Source organism: Equus asinus, chromosome 30 (assembly GCF_041296235.1).
Source record: "Equus asinus isolate D_3611 breed Donkey chromosome 30, EquAss-T2T_v2, whole genome shotgun sequence".
Lineage (NCBI taxonomy): Eukaryota > Metazoa > Chordata > Mammalia > Perissodactyla > Equidae > Equus > Equus asinus.
Window position 1 is genome coordinate 529334 of NC_091819.1, and position 18723 is coordinate 548056.

At 40.6% G+C, this 18723-nt stretch overlaps 1 protein-coding gene across 1 annotated transcript in view; it reads left to right on the forward strand.

Annotated features, from left to right (window-relative positions):
• The window catches only part of KDM5B (lysine demethylase 5B), a 77305-nt gene extending 58937 nt beyond the window's left edge, over nucleotides 1–18368 (forward strand). The window contains 9 exon segments of the mRNA XM_044762995.2: nucleotides 399–754; nucleotides 1765–1903; nucleotides 4667–4846; nucleotides 5523–5681; nucleotides 12654–13139; nucleotides 14567–14678; nucleotides 15497–15651; nucleotides 16781–17101; nucleotides 17639–18368. Of these exon segments, the coding sequence (XP_044618930.2) occupies nucleotides 399–754; nucleotides 1765–1903; nucleotides 4667–4846; nucleotides 5523–5681; nucleotides 12654–13139; nucleotides 14567–14678; nucleotides 15497–15651; nucleotides 16781–17101; nucleotides 17639–17776 (2046 nt within the window). The 3' untranslated portion in view covers nucleotides 17777–18368.
• Nucleotides 18369–18723: the final 355 nt, after the last annotated feature.

Genomic DNA, 18723 nt, shown 5'->3' on the forward strand with positions numbered 1-18723 from the left:
ACTTTGGTAATCCTGTATTTTGTAAGTAAGTTAAATTGACATGATTAAGTCATCTTCTTGGGTGGTGATTTGTACATTTATTTACAAATCTTTTACTAACACACTGAGTGGTGTGTGTGTATAAAGAGCTTATAACAGACCTACAAAGGAGAGGGAGAGTTGGAAATTTACCTTGAAAATGACCACCAGCTACTCCCCACAGTTGATGTAAGGTCTCTGTTACAGTCACTTGTTTTAGCTTCAGTAGGCTTACGTATTTATTATCTCATTTACCCACATTATTGCTAGAATCATTTGAGATGGAAGAGGGTCACATCCAATGTACATCGAAGATTCCAAGTATGAAAGAAGCCAATTGCTGAAATTACTGTTTTGATGCAACAACCTGTGTTTTTTAGGATCTCTTGACTCGTGTGGAAGATTTTCAACAGCATAGCCAGAAATTGCTCTCTGAGGAAATGCCCAGTGCTGCTGAGCTGCAAGACTTACTAGATGTCAGCTTTGAATTTGATGTTGAACTTCCACAGCTTGCTGAGATGCGTATCCGTCTGGAACAGGCCCGTTGGCTAGAAGAGGTGCAGCAAGCTTGCCTAGACCCCAGCTCCCTTACTTTAGATGATATGAGACGTCTCATAGACCTAGGGGTGGGTCTGGCCCCATATTCAGCAGTGGAGAAAGCTATGGCCCGGCTTCAGGAGCTGCTCACAGTGTCAGAGCACTGGGATGACAAAGCCAAGAGTCTCCTCAAGGCCAGGTAAAAAAGCAAACTCATGTCTCTCCCTTGGGGAAGGTTGGGTAACATATCCATTTAGAGCACAGGGCACAGTGATTGGTGTGTGACAAGTGTTAGGTACTGCCGTTGTGCATGTAGAGTGCATGTAGAAACACCTAAGAGATTTGGGGCTGCTTTGGAACTTGGGCAAAAGAATATTAATTTTTTCTTACTTTACTGATTATGAAATGAATGATTCAAATGGACACACCTTTTCTAAAGTTGTTGTGATGAAATTTCCCTGGACCTTGATGATATCATCTTTGAGGGAAGAAAATTTTACAAATAAGTGAAACTGTTTAAACCCACAGTTAGTAAGATCCCAAGGAGTCTTAAAGAGAAGTGTCTGAGAGTTAATGTGCACTTTTCTGTAAAATGACAATAGTTTCCCACTGTAACTGTACATTTGTGTTGTCGCTTAGTAATTCAGGACAGCTTATCTGTGTTTGAGAGATTTGATTGGACTCAGGCTCACCACCTGAGGAGATGATTAGCCATTCCCCAAACTTGCTTTCCGTCTCACAAATCTTTATTAGTCCAACTGACAACATAAAGTACAAAAAATATCTAGGTTGTAGACACTCTTATAATCCTAAAATAGCGGGCATTGAACGGGGAGTGCAAAATATTTTGGTACTGTGCTTTTTAGTGAAACTGTATGAATCTTGACAGTGTATCCAGTTTAACATAGAATAAGCTAACACTAGGTTATGTTCTGCAAATGGAAGTTTGGGGTTATACCAGCATTAAAATCAGGAATAAGTAAAATTTAAATGCTTCAGTGAGTCATTTGTTTTATTTAGATGCTCTTAAGTCTTAGGCAGCTATTTGAAACTAGTTAATTTGCTGTTTAGTAGTTACTGCCATTTGAAAAAATTTATTTGCTATACTAAATTTCATTTGAAATTTTATTTTTCTAGTTTCTCTGGTAAACCATAAGAAAAATGAGCCATCTTATAAAATACTAAGTAGTTTCTGTTTCATTTTTCTAGACCTCGGCATTCATTGAATAGCCTTGCTACGGCAGTGAAGGAGATAGAGGAGATCCCCGCATATCTGCCCAGTGGTGTGGCTCTGAAAGACTCAGTGCAGAGAGCCAGAGACTGGCTTCAGGATGTGGAGGCCCTGCAGGTTGGTCTAAAAAGAAAAATGTCCTGAGTGTTTACGTGCATCTGTAAAAAGCAATAATTGGAAAATTATAAAGGGTAATATGTTATATCTCACTACACAGATTGAGTACTTTGGATTGTCTGGATTACTAATTCTATTCGCTTGTATTTAAAATAGTTGAATGGAATTTAGTTGAATACTCAACCACCTATTGTCCTGACCAGCTGGCTCAAATGTTTAAAGCTTAGATAATTCAACCAACTTGTTCTGGGAGCTTGGGAGTGTCCCATAACAAACTTGAGTACTTGGTTGGGGATTGAAGAAAAAAAGAGCTAGAAATGTAGTTTCTAGTCTTTGGTAAGTATTATTGTCTCCTACTGGCTTCTCAAAAACTTAGAGTTCACACCATCAAGAATGGCACATTCAGTGAACCTGGTTATACAATTACATGGCCAGACTAGGCCCTAGGGCTCATAATTTTCACCAAGTAGTGATTTAAACAAAAGTTCCTCGCCATCCCTACAAAAGAAATGAAACTTAGCAAGTTCCAAAGTAATTAGCAGTAAGTATTTGTGGCCCTATGCTAGCTGTTATACTTACTGACTTGCTTTAAGTTAAAAAAAAGAGAATATTTTCACTCATAGCATTATTAAGGTATAGACAGAGTGCACTCTATGATTTACCCAATTTTCAGCTGGATGATTTCATTTGAAAAGTGGTTGGTATGAGGTGGCTTTCTTTATCTCTCCAATTAAACCAATAGGTCTTATAGACCTATTGAGGAAAAAGATCTTTGAATTAGTTAATAGACTGGGTTTTTAAAAAATTAATTTACATTGTTCTTGAATTCTGTTCTGTTTTGTTGGAGCCATCAGAGACTAGGAATGAAATACTATGTGGTTTTCTGAATACTTGTGTGATTTTAAGTGGTGCTAAGTGATCATTTGCTAGTAAGAAGTGCCAGACAGGACAGTTTTAGCCAGTTGCTTGCAACAAAACCTCTGGGCATTTATTCTAGTTAATGGGGAAGAGAATATATATTGTCTGATAAATGTTATTAGATAATTAAGGGATTAACCCCAGCTGGCCAAAGAAAAAAACCAAGAAAACTGTTTACTGTGTACATTAACTTCCTTAGTGGCAGTTTTAGATGCAGGCTCTTGTCAGTGATTGTTAGAACTATGGTAATTAGTTTTAGTTATGGTCCCCCTTTTCACTCATGAAAGGGCACAGCCAAAAGGGTGAGGTTGTTGCAATAAGGAGAGGTGAGCATGTGAAATCAGACAGACAGGACATGTTTCTGGAACGGTTCACTCTCTTCGTGTTTTGTATGTATATACTGCTTAGTACTGTGTTTGCAATAGTGCCTATAAAGGCAAAAAGCAAATTTTGCTCCATTCCTGAAATAATTGCCTGGTCTTTACTTGCATCATATATTTAATGACTAATAGAAAGATGTGACTAACAACTAGGAACGTCTTCATATTTAGAGAATTATTTACTTTAAAATGTTGTCCAGTAGTCTGCTTTGCACATAGGAAGTACTTTTTCTAAAAGTATCATAGGAATAGCAAGTAATTTGTGAGTCACTTTATATTAAGTGTCCAGCAGCACATTTATGCCCTCACAATTTCGATCCTTTCAGATTAAATGTCAAAGCAGTAAAACATCGATCTACTGAGTCTGTGTTCAGTTTTCCAAAAAATATCACCTATAGTGGTTTTTCCAATCCAGGACCACATGTTACATCTAATTGATATATCGCTTTAAATTTCTTTTAATCCTGTTACAAGAGTTCTTCTCTCCACCCTACTTTTTTTTCATATCACTGTCCTGAACAGTTATCTCGTGGTATATATGTTCCACCTTCTGGATTCGTCTGGTTGTGGTGTGTTCTTTCTTCTGTATTTCCTGTAAATTGGAAGTTAGTTTCAAAGCCTTGATGAAATATTTTTGACTTAGAGTACATCAAGTATCAGGTGATATTGTATATGTATTGAATCACATCAAGAGACATATAAAGATGACCTACTTAGTGAAGCTAAGATTTGCTATTGTGTTAGAGTAACACCAGTGCTCCCCTACCCCTCACCCCCAACCTAATGCTTTTATTCTTCTTCCAGTTTGGGTATCTTATCCTTAAAATGTGTCCCAGTATCAGTAGCATCAGCATCACCTGAAAACTTGTTAGACATGCAAATCATGGATCCTTCCCTGAATCAAATATCTGGGGATGGAGCCCAGGAAACTGTTTAAATAAGCTTTCCACATGACTCTTAATGAATACTAAAGTTTGAGAACCAGTGGGCTTTCTCAACTCAGTTTCCTGAATAGTTTATACTGAGTTACTTTAATTCATCGTTGGTGACTGGATTGGAGTAAAATTTTGTTTTGTTACTTTTATTTATGTAAGTTTGTATGAAAGTCTTTTGAGTTGTTTCAAATCTACATTTTTGTTGATGTTTTTTCAAAGTATTCATAGGGACCAAGGTGACAAGTGAATTTAGAAGGGCATAAATACAACAAAGGGACCACAGTGTATGTTATGTTCACAGTTGTATCCTTGGGTTCAAGCACAAACTAGATTCTTCAGGGTTTTGTTAAGTGAAAGAACACGTCGACCCACCCCCCACCACCATTGGTCAGCTGGCAGGTTTGTCGATATCCATTTGTGAATTTAACATATTAAAATCGTGGAGTAGGCCCAGTCTGAATTGTGCTTTTCCCACTTTACATAGAAGTATTCTTTTTTCTAAGTTGCTTTAATTTTTCTTGATTTATTAGGTTGGAGGACGTGTGCCAGTGCTGGACACACTCATAGAACTTGTTACACGAGGCCGATCTATCCCAGTGCATCTGAATTCTTTACCAAGACTAGAATCACTAGTAGCTGAGGTTCAGGCTTGGAAAGAATGTGCTGCTAATACGTTCTTGACTGAGAATTCTCCATATTCTCTCTTAGAGGTAAGTTTGCATCCTGCTCATCTACAAGACAGACGTTAGATCTCCTAACTTGGTAAAACGTGCAGTCCCTCTCATGCAAAAGTTGGCATCACTGATTGATCTGTGTTCTATGAGGTGTTTTTTTTGTTTGTTTTCCCCTTTTGGTAGAGCCAGGGAGATTGTTCTGAGCTTCTAGTGAAAAGACCTTTAAATGCTCTCTGGATACCGTTAGGATAGCGTTCAGTGTCGAAGGAAGAACATTTTTCTCATTGAACTTCCTCAGTCTGTGTTGAAATTGAACTTCTAACCTTGGCCTTGCTTCACCACTTGCATTTAGTAAGCCAGATAAATGATCTCATTCACCCCTCATAAGGTGCTAGAGTCGCACTCTTTGTATTTTTTGTGAGCTGAAACTGGTCATGCATTATGATTGGGATAAGTTTATATCACATTTGTACTTATTACTGAATTGAATCTAGAGTCAAAGCCAATCTTTTGTGAGATTTCCTTCTTTCCTCCCTCCCTCCCTTTGTTCCGTTATAGAGGAATTTTCTGGCTTCAGGGTGGCATATTACAAAGAAAAATGTTAGATACTAAGAAATTTACATCCTTTCCACTGCTTCAGCTGTTATTTTCTACTTCCTAATGTTCTGTCTGAAATTCATTTTACCGAAGCTTGTGCTTTGTCCCACATTAGGTGCTGTGCCCTCGATGTGATATTGGCCTTTTGGGATTGAAGAGGAAGCAGAGAAAGTTAAAAGAGCCCTTGCCAAGTGGGAAAAAGAAAAGCCCCAAATTAGAGAGTCTGAGTGACCTGGAGAGAGCTTTAACTGAAAGCAGAGAGACTGCTTCAGCTGTATGTAGTGGCGCTTTACCATCTCCTCTCTCTCTTGGTTGGGGAGGATAGCTTTTAACCCTTTCTTGTTTTCAGGAATATTGGGAAGGCAAGTAGAAGAATAACTTTAAAAGCACTCAGTTTTACCAAAAAGACTTTCTGAAGGAAGATGCATAGAGGTGCAGATTTGGGGAATGCCTGCCAGTGTGAAGTGTTGCAGACTCGGAAACAGTCTTGTCAGTGCCTATGGGTTGATCCAGGGATGCTGACTTAGGATATCAGGGCTAACAGTTATGTGAAACTGCAATGCCAGCTTATTGATTTACAGTAAGAAATACACTTACAGAGCCAGCCCTGGTGGGCAATGGTTATGATTCAGCACTCTCACTGCCACGGCCCATGTTCGTTTCCTGGTTGTGGAACCTCACTACTTGTCTGTCTGTTGTCATATTGTGGCAGCAGCTCACAGAGAGAATTAAACTAACAACTAGGATACACAACCATGCACTGAAGCTTAAAAAAAAAAAGTGTACTGGATACTTGTGAGTCTGACCTACATTTAGTGAGCACTGTTGATTCAGAGATGATATCGTCTTCAAGAAGATGTAGCAGTAGTATCTAGCTCATGTTCAGTGAGCACAGTGTCAGGACAGTGGAAGATAGCTATGTGATTTGGATGCTTTTTTAAACATCTTTTACTAAGGTATAATTGACATAAAACATTATATTAGTTTCAGGTGTACAACATAATGATTGAATATATGTATGTATTGTGAAATGATCACAACGGTAAGTCTAGTTAACATCCATTATTACCACACATAGTTAGAAACTTTTTTCTTTTTTTCTTTTTTTCTTTTTTTTTTCTGAAGAAGGTTTGCCCTGAACTAATATCTGTTGCCAATCTTGCTCTTTTTGTTTGTGGAAGATTAGCCTTGAGCTAGCATCTGTGCCAGTCTTCTTCAGTTTTGTAATGTGGATCACTGCCACAGCATGGCCACTGATGAGTGATGCCTGGGAACTGAATCCAGTCGCTGAAGGGGAGTGCATCGAACCCAACCACTAGGCCACAGGGCCGGCCCCCAAACTTTTTTTCTTATGATGAGAACTTTAAAGATCTACTCTCTTAGCGACTTTCATATATACATATAGTAGTATTCACTCTAGTCACCATGTTATATCCCCATAACTTATTTATTTTATAACTAGAAGTTGTCACCTTTGACCCCCTTCACCCATTTCACCTACTCCCCAGCCCCTGCCTATGGCAGTCACCTGTCTGTTCTCTGTATCTGTGAGATTGGTGGGGGTTTTTTTGTTTCCACAAGTAATGAGATCAGACAGTATTTGTCTTTCTCTGACTCATTTTAGTTAGCATAATGCGCTCAGGGTCCATCTAAGTTGTTGCAAATGGCAGGATTTCCTTCTTTTCTTTATGACTGAATAATATTCCATTGTATGTACATACTACATTACATTTTTTCTATCCGTTCATCTGTCTTCAATGGACACTTGGGTTATCTCCTTATCTTGGCTATTATAAGCAATGCTGCAGTGAACATGAGAATGCAGATATCTTTTCAAGTTAGGGTTTTCATTTCTTTCAGATAAATAGTGAGAAGCGGAATTGCTGGATCTTATGGTACTTCTGCTTTTAATTTTTTGAGGAACCTCCATACTGGTTTCCATAGTGGCTGTACCAACCTATATTCCCACCAATGGTGCACTAAGGTCCCCTTTTCTCCACATCCTCATCAACACATTATTTCCTGTCTTTTTTTTTTTTAATTGAGTTCATTCATAATAGTTTACAACATTGTGAGATTTCAGTTGTACGTTATTTCTTGTCTGTCACCGTATAAGTGCTCCCTTCCCCTTTGTACCCAACCCCCTTCCTCCTGTTAACCACTGAACTGTACTCTTGGTCCATGTGTTTATCTTCCACATAATGAGTGAAGTCATACGATGTTTGTCTTTCTCTGTCTGGCTCATTTCACTTAACATAATACCTTCCAGGTCCATCCATGTTGTTGCAAATGAGACCATTTTGTCTTTTTTTTTATGGCTGAGTAGTATTCCATTGTATATATACACACCACATCTTTATCCAATCATCAATCGATGGGTACTTGGATTGCTTCCATGTCTTGGCTGTTGTGAATAGTGCTGCAGTGAACATAGGAGTACACATGTCACTTTGGATTGTTGATTTCAAGTTGTTTGGATAGATACCCAGTAATGGGATAGCTGGGTCATAGGGTAGTTCTATTTTTAGTTTTTTGAGGAATCTCCATACTGTTTTTCATAGTGGCTGCACCAGTTTACATTCCTTCCAGCAGTGTGTGAGGGTTCCTTTTTCTCCACAGCCTCTCTAACATTTGTTATTTTTTGTCTTGGTGATTATAGCCATTTTAACGAGTATAAGGTGATATCTTAGTATAGTTTTGATTTGCATTTCCCTAGTGATTAGTGATGTTGAACATTTTTTCATGTGCCACTTGGCCATCTGTATATCTTTGGAGAAATGTCTGTTCATATCCTCTGCCCATTTTATGATTGGGCTGTTTGGGGTTTTTTTTGTTTTTCAGTTATGTGAGTTCCTTATATATTATGGAGATTAACCCCTTGTAGGACACATGATTTGCAAATATTTTCTCCCAGTTGGTGGATTGTCTATTTGTTTTGTTCATGGTTTCTTTTGCCTTGCAGAAGCTCTTTAGTCTGATGAAGTCCCATTTGCTTATTTTTTCTTTTGTTTTTCTTGTCTGAGAAGAGACAGTGTTCAAAAAGATCTTTTTAAGGTCGATGTCAAAGAATGTACTACCTATATTTTCTTCCAGAAGTTTTATGGTTTCAGGTCTTACCTTCAAGTCTTTGATCCATTTTGAGTTTATTTTTGTGTATGGCTTGAGATGATGGTCTGCTTTCATTCTTTTGCATATGGCTGTCCAGTTTTCCCAAAACCGTTTATTGAAGAGAGTATCTTGTCTCCATTGTGTGTCCGTGGCACCTTTCTCGAAGATTAGCTATCTGTAAATGTGCGGTTTTATTTCTGGACTTTCAGTTCTGTTCCATTGATCTGTGTGCCTGTTTTTGTGCCAGTACCATGCTGTTTTGATTACTATAGCTTTGTAATACCTTTGAAGTCAGGGATTGTGATGCTTCCAGCTTTGTTCTTTTTTTCTCAGGATTGCTCTAGCTATTCTGTGTCTTTTGTTGTCCCTTATGAATGTTAGGATTCTTTGTTCTATTTCTGTGAACAATGTCATTGGGAGTCTGACTGGGATTGCATTGGGTAGAATGGACATTTTATCTATGTTTATTCTTCCAATCCATGTGCATGGCATATCTTTCCATTTCTTTATGTCATCACTGATTTCTTTCAGTAATGTCTTATAGTTTTCATTGTATCGATCTTTTACCTCCTTGGTTAACTTTATTCCTAGATATTTTATTCTTTTTGTAGCTTGTGTAAATGAGAGTATACTCTTGAGTTCTCTTTCTGTTAGTTGCATTTTCTTTTAACTCAGGTTTTTTAATGATAGCTGTTTTGAATTCTCTGTCATTGAGGTTATAGATTTCTATGTCTTCTGGGTATTTGTCATTTTCCTTCTGGTCTGGAGTTTTGTTAGGTTTTTTCATACTGTTAGACGGCATGGATTTGTGCTTCCATATAGTGGTAGTACTTGATCGCCACTTCCACGTGTCATCACTGGGTGGGGGTCAAGAGCTGCGTATTCTGAGCCTGCTGCGATGTGCAGCACAGCTCCCAGGTGCTGAACTGCGGCGCGCTGGGTCGGGAAGAGGGGTGCTTTCTTTCTCCTGCATGATCTCGGGGGGCTTCTCACTCTGCCCTCACTGTCTGCTCTCCTGGGGTGTTAGCTTGACGAAGACACCTCCGTGATGGCTAGTGACCCCTTCTGGGGTTTTCTCCTGGGCTGAGAGGGACCTCACAGATCTATAGTGTTCCCATGGAGGGCTGCTGCCCCCTCCCCCCTTTCCTCTTGGAAGCCATGTGCAATCCCTCAGTTGCTATCCTTCAGGGAGGAAGGGAAGCTTTCTGTTACCTCATTGGTAGGTGGGCTTTAGCACCTCCACCTTCCGACATATGGCTGCATGGGTCTCTCAGATGTCTTCTGTTGGGTGGATGTCCTCTTTTGGAATATGGATGTCCTTTTTATTGTATCTTAGAGGGGAGAGTTTACAGGGCGAGCCCACTCCACCATGATGCTAAGGTCACCTCTATTTCTTGTCTTGTTGATACTAGCCATTCTGACAGGTGTGTGAGGTGATATCTCGTGGTTTTGAATGGCATTTCCCAGATGCTTAGTGATATTGAGCACCTTTTCATGTAATGTGTTGGCTATCTGTATGTCTTCTTTGGAAAATTGTCTATTCAGATCCTCTGCCCATTTCTTAATGGGATTATTTTTGTGTTTTTTTGTTTTGTTTTTGTGTTGAGTTGCATGAGTTCTTTATCTATTTTGAATATTAACCCGGTATCAGATAATTGATTTATCAATATATTCTCCCATTCCATAGATTGCCTTTTCATTTTGTTGGTTTCCTTTGCTATTCAGAAGTTTTTTAGTTGGATGTAGTCCCACTTGGATGCTTTTAATGGCACAAAGCATTGCCCATTCTAGAGTAGGAATGTTCCTACTACTAGGACTGGACTGAATGTGTCCATCCTTGGGCCATGGCGCCTTCTTCCCAGTCTGTTCCTTGTAGCTGCCTGACCTCTCTTGAATTGATGTGGGATTGCCTTGATTTTATATATTTTGATATAGACTTTCTTTGGACATATTTGTAAATTCAGTCAGCTTCTGATCAGAGTCTTCTGCCTCAGCATCATTCTGGCATTTTTCAGGAGCTATTTTCCACTATTATGTCTCTGGTTTGTTTTTTGTAAAGATTGTGTCTGTTTTTGTTTTTTTAATTTTTTTAATGTATTTATTTTTTTGAGGAAGATTAACCCTGAGCTAATATCTGCCACCAATCCTCCTCTTTTTGCTGAGGCAGACTGGCCCTGAGCTAACATCCATGCCCATCTTTCTCCTTTATATGTGGGATGCCTGCCACAGCATGGCCTGCCAAGCAGTGCTATGTCCGCACCTGGGATCCAAACCTGGTGAACCCTGAGCCGCAAAAGCGAAACGTCCACACTTAACTGCTGAGCCACCAGCCAGCCCCTGCTCTCCATTTCTAAGCCATAGGAAGGCACCTTGTTATCACGTAACCCATGTATACTGCCTGGACAGTGTTTTTGTCTACCGAAATAAGTGGATTTTTAAAAATATACCAAAGGTTTGTTACCTGATTTACTTCTAGATCTTTTTGTTTCTTCCCTTAACCCTTATTCATACATTTTCTTCTGTAGTCCAAAAAGAGATAATGGAGAGCTCATTCTGGCTTTATGACTCGGGGTGCCTCATCTGATGAATCATGTTGACCTGATGGTGGGCAGATGTGATAACTGGGAATGGTTTTAACTGTGACAAATTAACATTTTAAGGACTTGGGCATAGAATTCTGGAAAGGAATAGTTTCTGCAGCCTATAGCTTTTGTTACTAGAGGGAAAAGTTCAGTTTTAAAAATCCGTGCCTTCCCCCTATTTATCTCTGTTTCTCTATCAGTGAAGTACTAAAACATGACTTCAGTGGTCCAGCCTTTTGTTGGGGAAACTGGATGTGAAGTTCAAGGTGGTGGTGGCTAACTCTGACAGAGCTAGTGCTTTGATTTTGTCATCTTTAGACTCTGCATTTACTTCATGGTGTGTACTGGATAAATCTGTGATGCCCTGATGTGTTTATATCTTAGATGCCTAGGCTGTTCATGTAAAAGTTCCCATTGCAGACAGCTTGTAAATACCATTCAGAAATACCTTCAGTATCACCTTAGCTCTTTACTGTGAAGTTACTCTGTTTATGTGTGTCTTTAATTCATTCATTCAGGTTAACTTTCCTGGGATGTGGCTCTTGTTTAAATAGAGAGGAAAACTTAACATATGAGTATACTTGCCATTTTCTGCAGAAAGGCAACGTGCTTTTCTCTTTGCCCAAATGATTTGATTTTATACCATATGTGTGTGTGTGAGAAAAGTCTGGTAAAGTGGTTTCTATTTAATTTTTTCATGAGGGCTCCAGTTTCATTGTCTATAGTTGCTCTGTCCAGCATACATATAAGGCAGTAAAGTTAAAGACAATAAGAGACATAGACTATTACTGCATAGTGACTGCTCTAGGAGACTTTTCCATGTAAAATACCTTTAAGAAGAACACAAAGGCTAACTCAACTGAAAACAGAGAACCTCAGAAATTAGTACATGGAGAATATAAGAAGCCTGTTTCTTTCAAGAGAAGTAAATTTTCTAGGAGATGAATATACCCTGAAATTGGACTTAAGAAGTGGTGCATGTTAAGTAATTGCTCACATGAAGTATTTACCATGTGCTAGGCAGAAAGCGTTCTGTCACACATCTCTCCTGTAATCACCATTGCAGCCCTGTGAGGTGGGCACTATTAGTAACTCCTTTTTATACCTGTGGAAGTGTAGCCACAGTGGAATATGTTGCCCAAGGTCACTCACAGAGCTTAGTGAGGCAGAGCCAGGATTTGAATGCAGATAACTACTCTGAAGCCCTTCTTCTTCATTTTTTTTTTTTTTTTTTTGAGGAACATTAGCCCTGAGCTAACTGCTGCCAATCCTCCTCTTTTTGCTGAGGAAGATTGGCCCTGAGCTAACATCATGCCCATCTTCCTCTACTTTATATGTGGGACGCCTACTATAGCGTGGCTTGCCAAGTGGTGCTATGTCCGCACGTGGGATCTGAACCGGCGAACCACAGGCCGCTGAAGCGGAACGTGCGCACTTAAGTGCTGTGCCACCCGGCCAGTCCCTGGAGCCCATCTTCTTAACCACTAGAGCCCTTGAGTTTTAGGAGAAGACTGAGTTCTCTGTGGCATTGTCCTTGATTTTTAACTCCTTTTTAGATGGCAACACTTGGGGAAGCTCGCCTAAGGGAAATGGAAGCCTTGCAGTCTCTCAGACTAGCCAATGAAGGGAAATTGCTGTCGCCTGTCCAAGATGTGGAAATGAAAGTCTGCCTGTGTCAGAAGGCCCCAGCTGCCCCCATGATCCAGTGTGAACTCTGCAGGGATGCTTTCCATACTAGCTGTGTGGCAGTACCCAGTATTTCTCAAGGCCTCCGAATCTGGCTTTGTCCCCATTGTCGGCGGTCAGAGAAACCTCCATTGGAGAAAATTCTGCCCCTCCTGGCTTCCCTGCAGCGCATCCGAGTTCGCCTCCCTGAGGGAGATGCACTTCGATACATGATTGAAAGAACCGTGAACTGGCAGCACAGAGCCCAGCAACTGCTTTCGTCAGGGAATCTCAAATTTGTGCAAGACCGTGTGGGCTCAGGACTGTTATATAGCAGGTGGCAAACCTCAGCAGGACAGGCATCAGAGACAAACAAGGTGAGTCTGAACTTGTCTTTGCTGGGTGTTGGAATCTGCGTAGCTCTCTACCTTGTTCCTGAACCTGTGTCTCTGGTGGTGGTGTTCCTGGTGACCACTGGACTGTCAGCAGCACTCACTTCACCTGCAGCTGCTCCCTGGGGAGTCTTGTGTACCTACCGTGTTGCTTTAGTTTCCTGCACGACTATGCCAGGAGTTTCCTCTCAGGCACTTCGTTCCAGTAGAGCAGATTTCACCTCTTCACATATTCATGTAATTTTTCCATTTATGTGTATGAACCCAGACACATATTTAATATTTATGTATTTTTTAAATTTTTGCTTGACCTTTTTTCCCTGCTCCCTCTCATGTAAGTCATTGAGTAGGAAGGAAGTGTCTCCTTCCTTCTGTTTCTTACTGCTGTTGGAGGAAGAATAGGTTTTGAAGTGTCTGAGTACTGTGTTGTTTCAGAGGAAAGGCAGTGGGTTTCATACAAACTGTCATCTTTCTGCCAAAAACCAGATTCTTCTGACCATCAATGGAATGGGCAGAATTTTCTGTCTTCTTCCGTAGAAGATGTCTGCAGGAAAAGAATATGAAGACATCAGAAAAGTCCAATCAGGAGGACAGCATTCAGTCTTTTTATAAAAGGTTAACCTGATGATTTTCAAATTTAGCACAGATTTCTCTAGCACAGGTATCACAACTCGCTTGTGCTATACTAAGACGACATAGGAATTAGATGAATTACATATTCAGCAGGTGGAGATAAGGACAAAGTATTGGTCTCTGTCATACTTGTTTCCTTGTTTTTTAAATTTCTTTCCAGGCTTCTGAAATACAATGCCCTGGCACTTAGCAAATGATCACTTAGATTTTTGTTGCATAGATGAGTTGTGGCTCTTTGGGCAGCCCATAGCAGAGCCATTTGTGTTCTTTATGCAAAATATGCTAGGAGTTTACCTTTATTAATAAAGGGAGGGGGCACACCTGTTAATTTACTAATGTATGGTTAAAGGACTGTTTCTCCTAGCTCCTTTAATAAACACTGGAGAAGGTAGGAAGATGGGTGTGAATGATACCAGGCAGTTTCTCAGTTGGTTTACTCAAAGGGGTACGTGTCTGTGTTCATTGTGTTATAATCTTCGTAAAGAGAATTACCTGCGGATTAAAAGGTTATAGGACTTATTCTCGCATAGAGAAAAGACTTATTGGTGCTCTTCACCTCTCTGAAATGAGTCCAGGTAAAACCAGGAAGACTAAAGGCTTGGTGGCTATGAGTTGATTTGTCTAGATCGAAATTGCCAAGAGACTTCTTTCAGTTTGGGAAAATCAAGTCTTTCTCTTTCCTGGTTGCCTGCCTGATAACCCAGGCTGTCTCTTTATTGGACTGGTGGGAGTATTTTTAATCCTGAAAACCTTGACTGTGAAATGTTTTCCTCCACCAGGTGTCTCAGCCTCCTGGCATAACGTCCTTTTCCTTGCCTGATGACTGGGACCATAGAACCTCATATTTACACTCTCCCTTCTCTACTGGACGGAGTTGTGTCCCCCTCCATGGTTTGCATTTTTTATTATTACTACTTTGAGGCTGTACAGTAACAAGTGCTCTTGTAGTATGTTTTTGTTATAGATGATCAGGTACTATAAAAAAGGACTTTATCCCCAAATGCAGGATGTGGATTACTCTGTGTTTGCAAGGTAGGACAAAGATCATATTTGAAGGTTTATAAATGCAAAGGAAACAAGAGAAAGCTTTATATGATTGCTTTCAGGGATAAAAGTGTTAATTTAACTCAGGCCAACTGATAATTAAAAACCAAGCATTTTGGTCACATAATCATGGGCTCCCTTCTACTTCATTAGTCAGGAGATTTATGGAGAATCTTAGATAATCCACACTGAAACTTCTTTTTTTTCTGTACTTACCTACAAATGACTGCCCCATGAGTTCTGCCTAAAGCTGCAACTGGAGTCTTGATCCTTAGTCACACCATCACACTGTGTGTCTCGTAGAGGGGCCACAGCTACTTGATCCACTCAGATTGCCCATGCCTTGGGCTGTTCTGTGCTTTCTATTAAAAGCTGTCAAGGCAGAGGTACTCTCTCTTCTGTGTTAGCAATAAGTGATTGAGGGGATTCAGTGTGGAATTAGTGCTTCCCTAGTAATCAGAAGACTTAGAAAATCTAGTTTGGGCTCAGTTATATTGTAGCTTTAGGTGCATTAAGTAAACCTAACTTCAACTGAATGTAGGTTAACAAGGAGAGGGTGGTAGTGGTGTGAGAGGCAAGCTTGCTTCTGTGTATCTGACAGGTCTAAATGTTGATGTGAAGCACCTTTTGTTGTTGTCATTATGATTTGCTCTGGTCTTTAACAGGTATTAGTCCAGAAGTGAATGAACTGTTGATGGAAGCCCAGTTGCTCCAGGTATCCCTTCCTGAAATTCAGGAACTTTACCAGACTTTACTTGCAAAGCCAAGCTCTGCTCAGCAGACTGACCGAAGCTCACCAGTTAGAGCCAGCAGTGAGAAGGTGAGTCTGAGAGGCTGCTGGGGAAGGCAAAGTCTGGAGCGGGGAGCATGCGCTTTAATGTCATTTCCTCTTAAATAGTTTGGTGAGTGAGATGCTGTCTTTGATCTGGAAAAGAATGCACACTGTCTCCCTCACAACTCCATTCCTAAGACTTTCAGTGAGCAGACAGGGCCTGGACGTCACTTTGGGCTCACAGCCTGGATTTTGGTCTTTTTTCTAAGTCACTGTGTGAATTTTTTTTCTTTTTAGCAAGGTGCTTCTCATCATTTCCATGTAGGAAGCTATAGAAGCAGGATTATTTTTCTTCTGTAAGAGAAAATGCTGTAGAGATGAAAATGTAATTACAAGCTGGGAAGGCCTCTTGGGATAAAACCTTCGAAAATCAAAGATATTCTTGGAGTTAACATTTAACAAATGCTTTAGTTTTTCTAAACCTAACAAGATGGCTGATGTGAGGACTGGTGATTAGGATCCCCAGTTTTGAGTGCTGACTTACTTGAAGGGGGATGCTGTATAATGTTCTGTTTCTTAGCATAGTTAGACACACTGCTGCTTCTTCCTATTAGTGAACTAACTGACCTGTAACATTTAAAGCCTCTGAGAATGTAGTCAGGATAGGAAGAATCTCTAGCATGAGGGTAGATATTGGCGTTTAGAATTTTATTTTTCATTATGATACCAAATAGTGTAGCACCATTGATTATGTTCAACTAATGCACCTTCATCCTATAAGGGGTAGGGATGTATGTCCTTAAAGAAGGAAGTTAGTAGCATGGTTCCTTAGAAGTGTGTGGGTCTGAGAGAGAAACTATAGATCAGTCACTTACTCATGGATTTTATAAAAAGAAGACTGTAGGCATCTCCCCGTCTCCTGGTGCTGGTTGGCAGAGTTGAAGACCAATCATGTCTCTGATACTTCCTTTTTCCAGCATTCCTTTGACAGCACTAATGGTTAACTTAGTTAAGCTCAAACAAGTTGTCCTATGGGACATGAGGGAAGGCAGTGGTGGTGGTTAGATGCATTATTTTTTTCACTGTTGATTGGGTCCCATACAGCTAATAGGTAGCTTCACTAGTTTTAGTAATAGGCAAACTAGGCTAAAATTGAGTTTGCCCATTTTCCATCCAGAATGAGTGCTGCCGTGGGAAACGAGATGGAATCAATAATCTTGAGAGAAAACTGAAGAGACGCCTGGAAAGAGAAGGCCTCTCCAGTGAGCGGTGGGATCGAGTTAAAAAAACGCGGACCCCCAAAAAGAAAAAAGTCAAACTGAGCCACCCTAAGGACATGAACAATTTCACGTTAGAGAGAGAGCGTAGCTATGAATTAATCCGTTCTGCCGAAACTCATTCCCTGCCCTCAGACACATCCTATTCGGAACAGGAGGACTCTGAGGATGAAGATGCCATCTGCCCAGCTGTGAGCTGCCTGCAGCCAGAAGGAGATGAGGTCAGTGAGGTTTGGGCCGTAGAGGACGTGCTTTCCCTTAACTCAGAAACCCTGTAAGCTAGACCTCACCTCGCTGGGTCTTTCTCTTCTGCTTCTCTGCTTTGAGCTGATCTGAATGGATGGCTCAGCCCTCCCCCACTGATTTCTCTGCTCTTACCATCGCTCCTGGGTCTTCTCCCTTTTCTTGAAGAAACTCTTCTTCCTCCCTTTTTTCCTCTTCCTGCTCCTCCAGCTTTCAGCGTCCAGGCGCTAAGAAGGTGGGGGGGATGCTGATGCAATGCCCGTTTGCTTACTTATCATCACAGGGCGGCGCTGTCTTAACCCCAAAGCAGTCACGACTTGAAGAATGGCTTTGACTCGGTTGCTTTGGCTGGTGGGCCAGCTACACTCATTTGGCTTAGCTGTTGTGCCAGAGGTCCCAGTGGTGGGACGGTGGCCGTTAGTGGCAAACGGCCTGAATATCTTGAGGCTGGCCTGCCCAATTCTGAATCACGTTTTTTCCTCTGAAAACCCCATCTCCCTGCTCTTTGTAACCAGGTGGACTGGGTCCAGTGTGATGGCAGCTGCAATCAGTGGTTTCATCAGGTCTGTGTTGGTGTTTCTCCAGAGATGGCAGAGAAAGAAGACTACATCTGTTTGCGCTGTTCTGTGAAGGACGCACCAAGCCGAAAATAAAAACACAAAAACAAACCCTTCCCCTACTTAATGTAATTCAGGACTCCAACCAAGAAGATTTCTTCAATATCTCAGCAAAGCTACAGGACTGGTATTCACACCAGCCTGTAAACGGTGCTATTTCTATTCCTTACGGGATCATTTTTCCAGAACTCTTTGAAAAAAAGAAAAAACAACTAAAAAAATTTTTGACACTTTTTGTATTTTTTTCCTTAAGAGCTGTTTGTGGTTGTTGAGGTTTGAAATGCTGACTGTTTTTTGCAGGGGTTTCCACCAATTTGGAAGGCATTGAAGCTTGCACCTTTTCATGTACAGCATTAAAATCTTACCTCTACCTGGGATTTACCGGCTTAAGAGTCCAACTCAGTTTCAGTGCCCAGAAGGGCACCAGAAATTCCAGTAAATCCTCATTCGAGGAATTTCTCTTGTTTACTCTGTTACCGTATCGGGGAACTTAAGTTTTTCACTTTTGGGGTTTTTGTTTGTTTCCTTATCCACTTTTCTTTTTCCTGCTAGACTAGGTTTATTTATCTAAGCAATAACTTCTATGTTGGTTTCAGTGGCTGGAATTAAAACAAAACAAACTTCCAAACAGTGTGTGGTGCTTTAGCATTTGGTTGATGTACAGAACGCAATGTCTGGTTTCTAGTGTCACTGATGAACTGGTGATGTGGGAAAGAGACTGCTCTGTAAGAAATTGCCACAGCTGTGTTTTGGCTTTCTTCCTGCCCCTTCTTTCCTCTCCTATTTTTTTTGGTAGCTTGTATCAAATGTTGCAGTTTATATTGTGGAATAAATCCTTGGTCCTAATTATAACACTAAATGCTGGTTATTTAGAGCCATTAGACTACAGCTTCTTCTGCCCCTCTGCCTTGTGGGCTTTGAGGAGCCGGAGGGGGTTGCTTGCTTTTGCCTTTGCCCACCAGGCTACAGTGGCAGTGGATGTT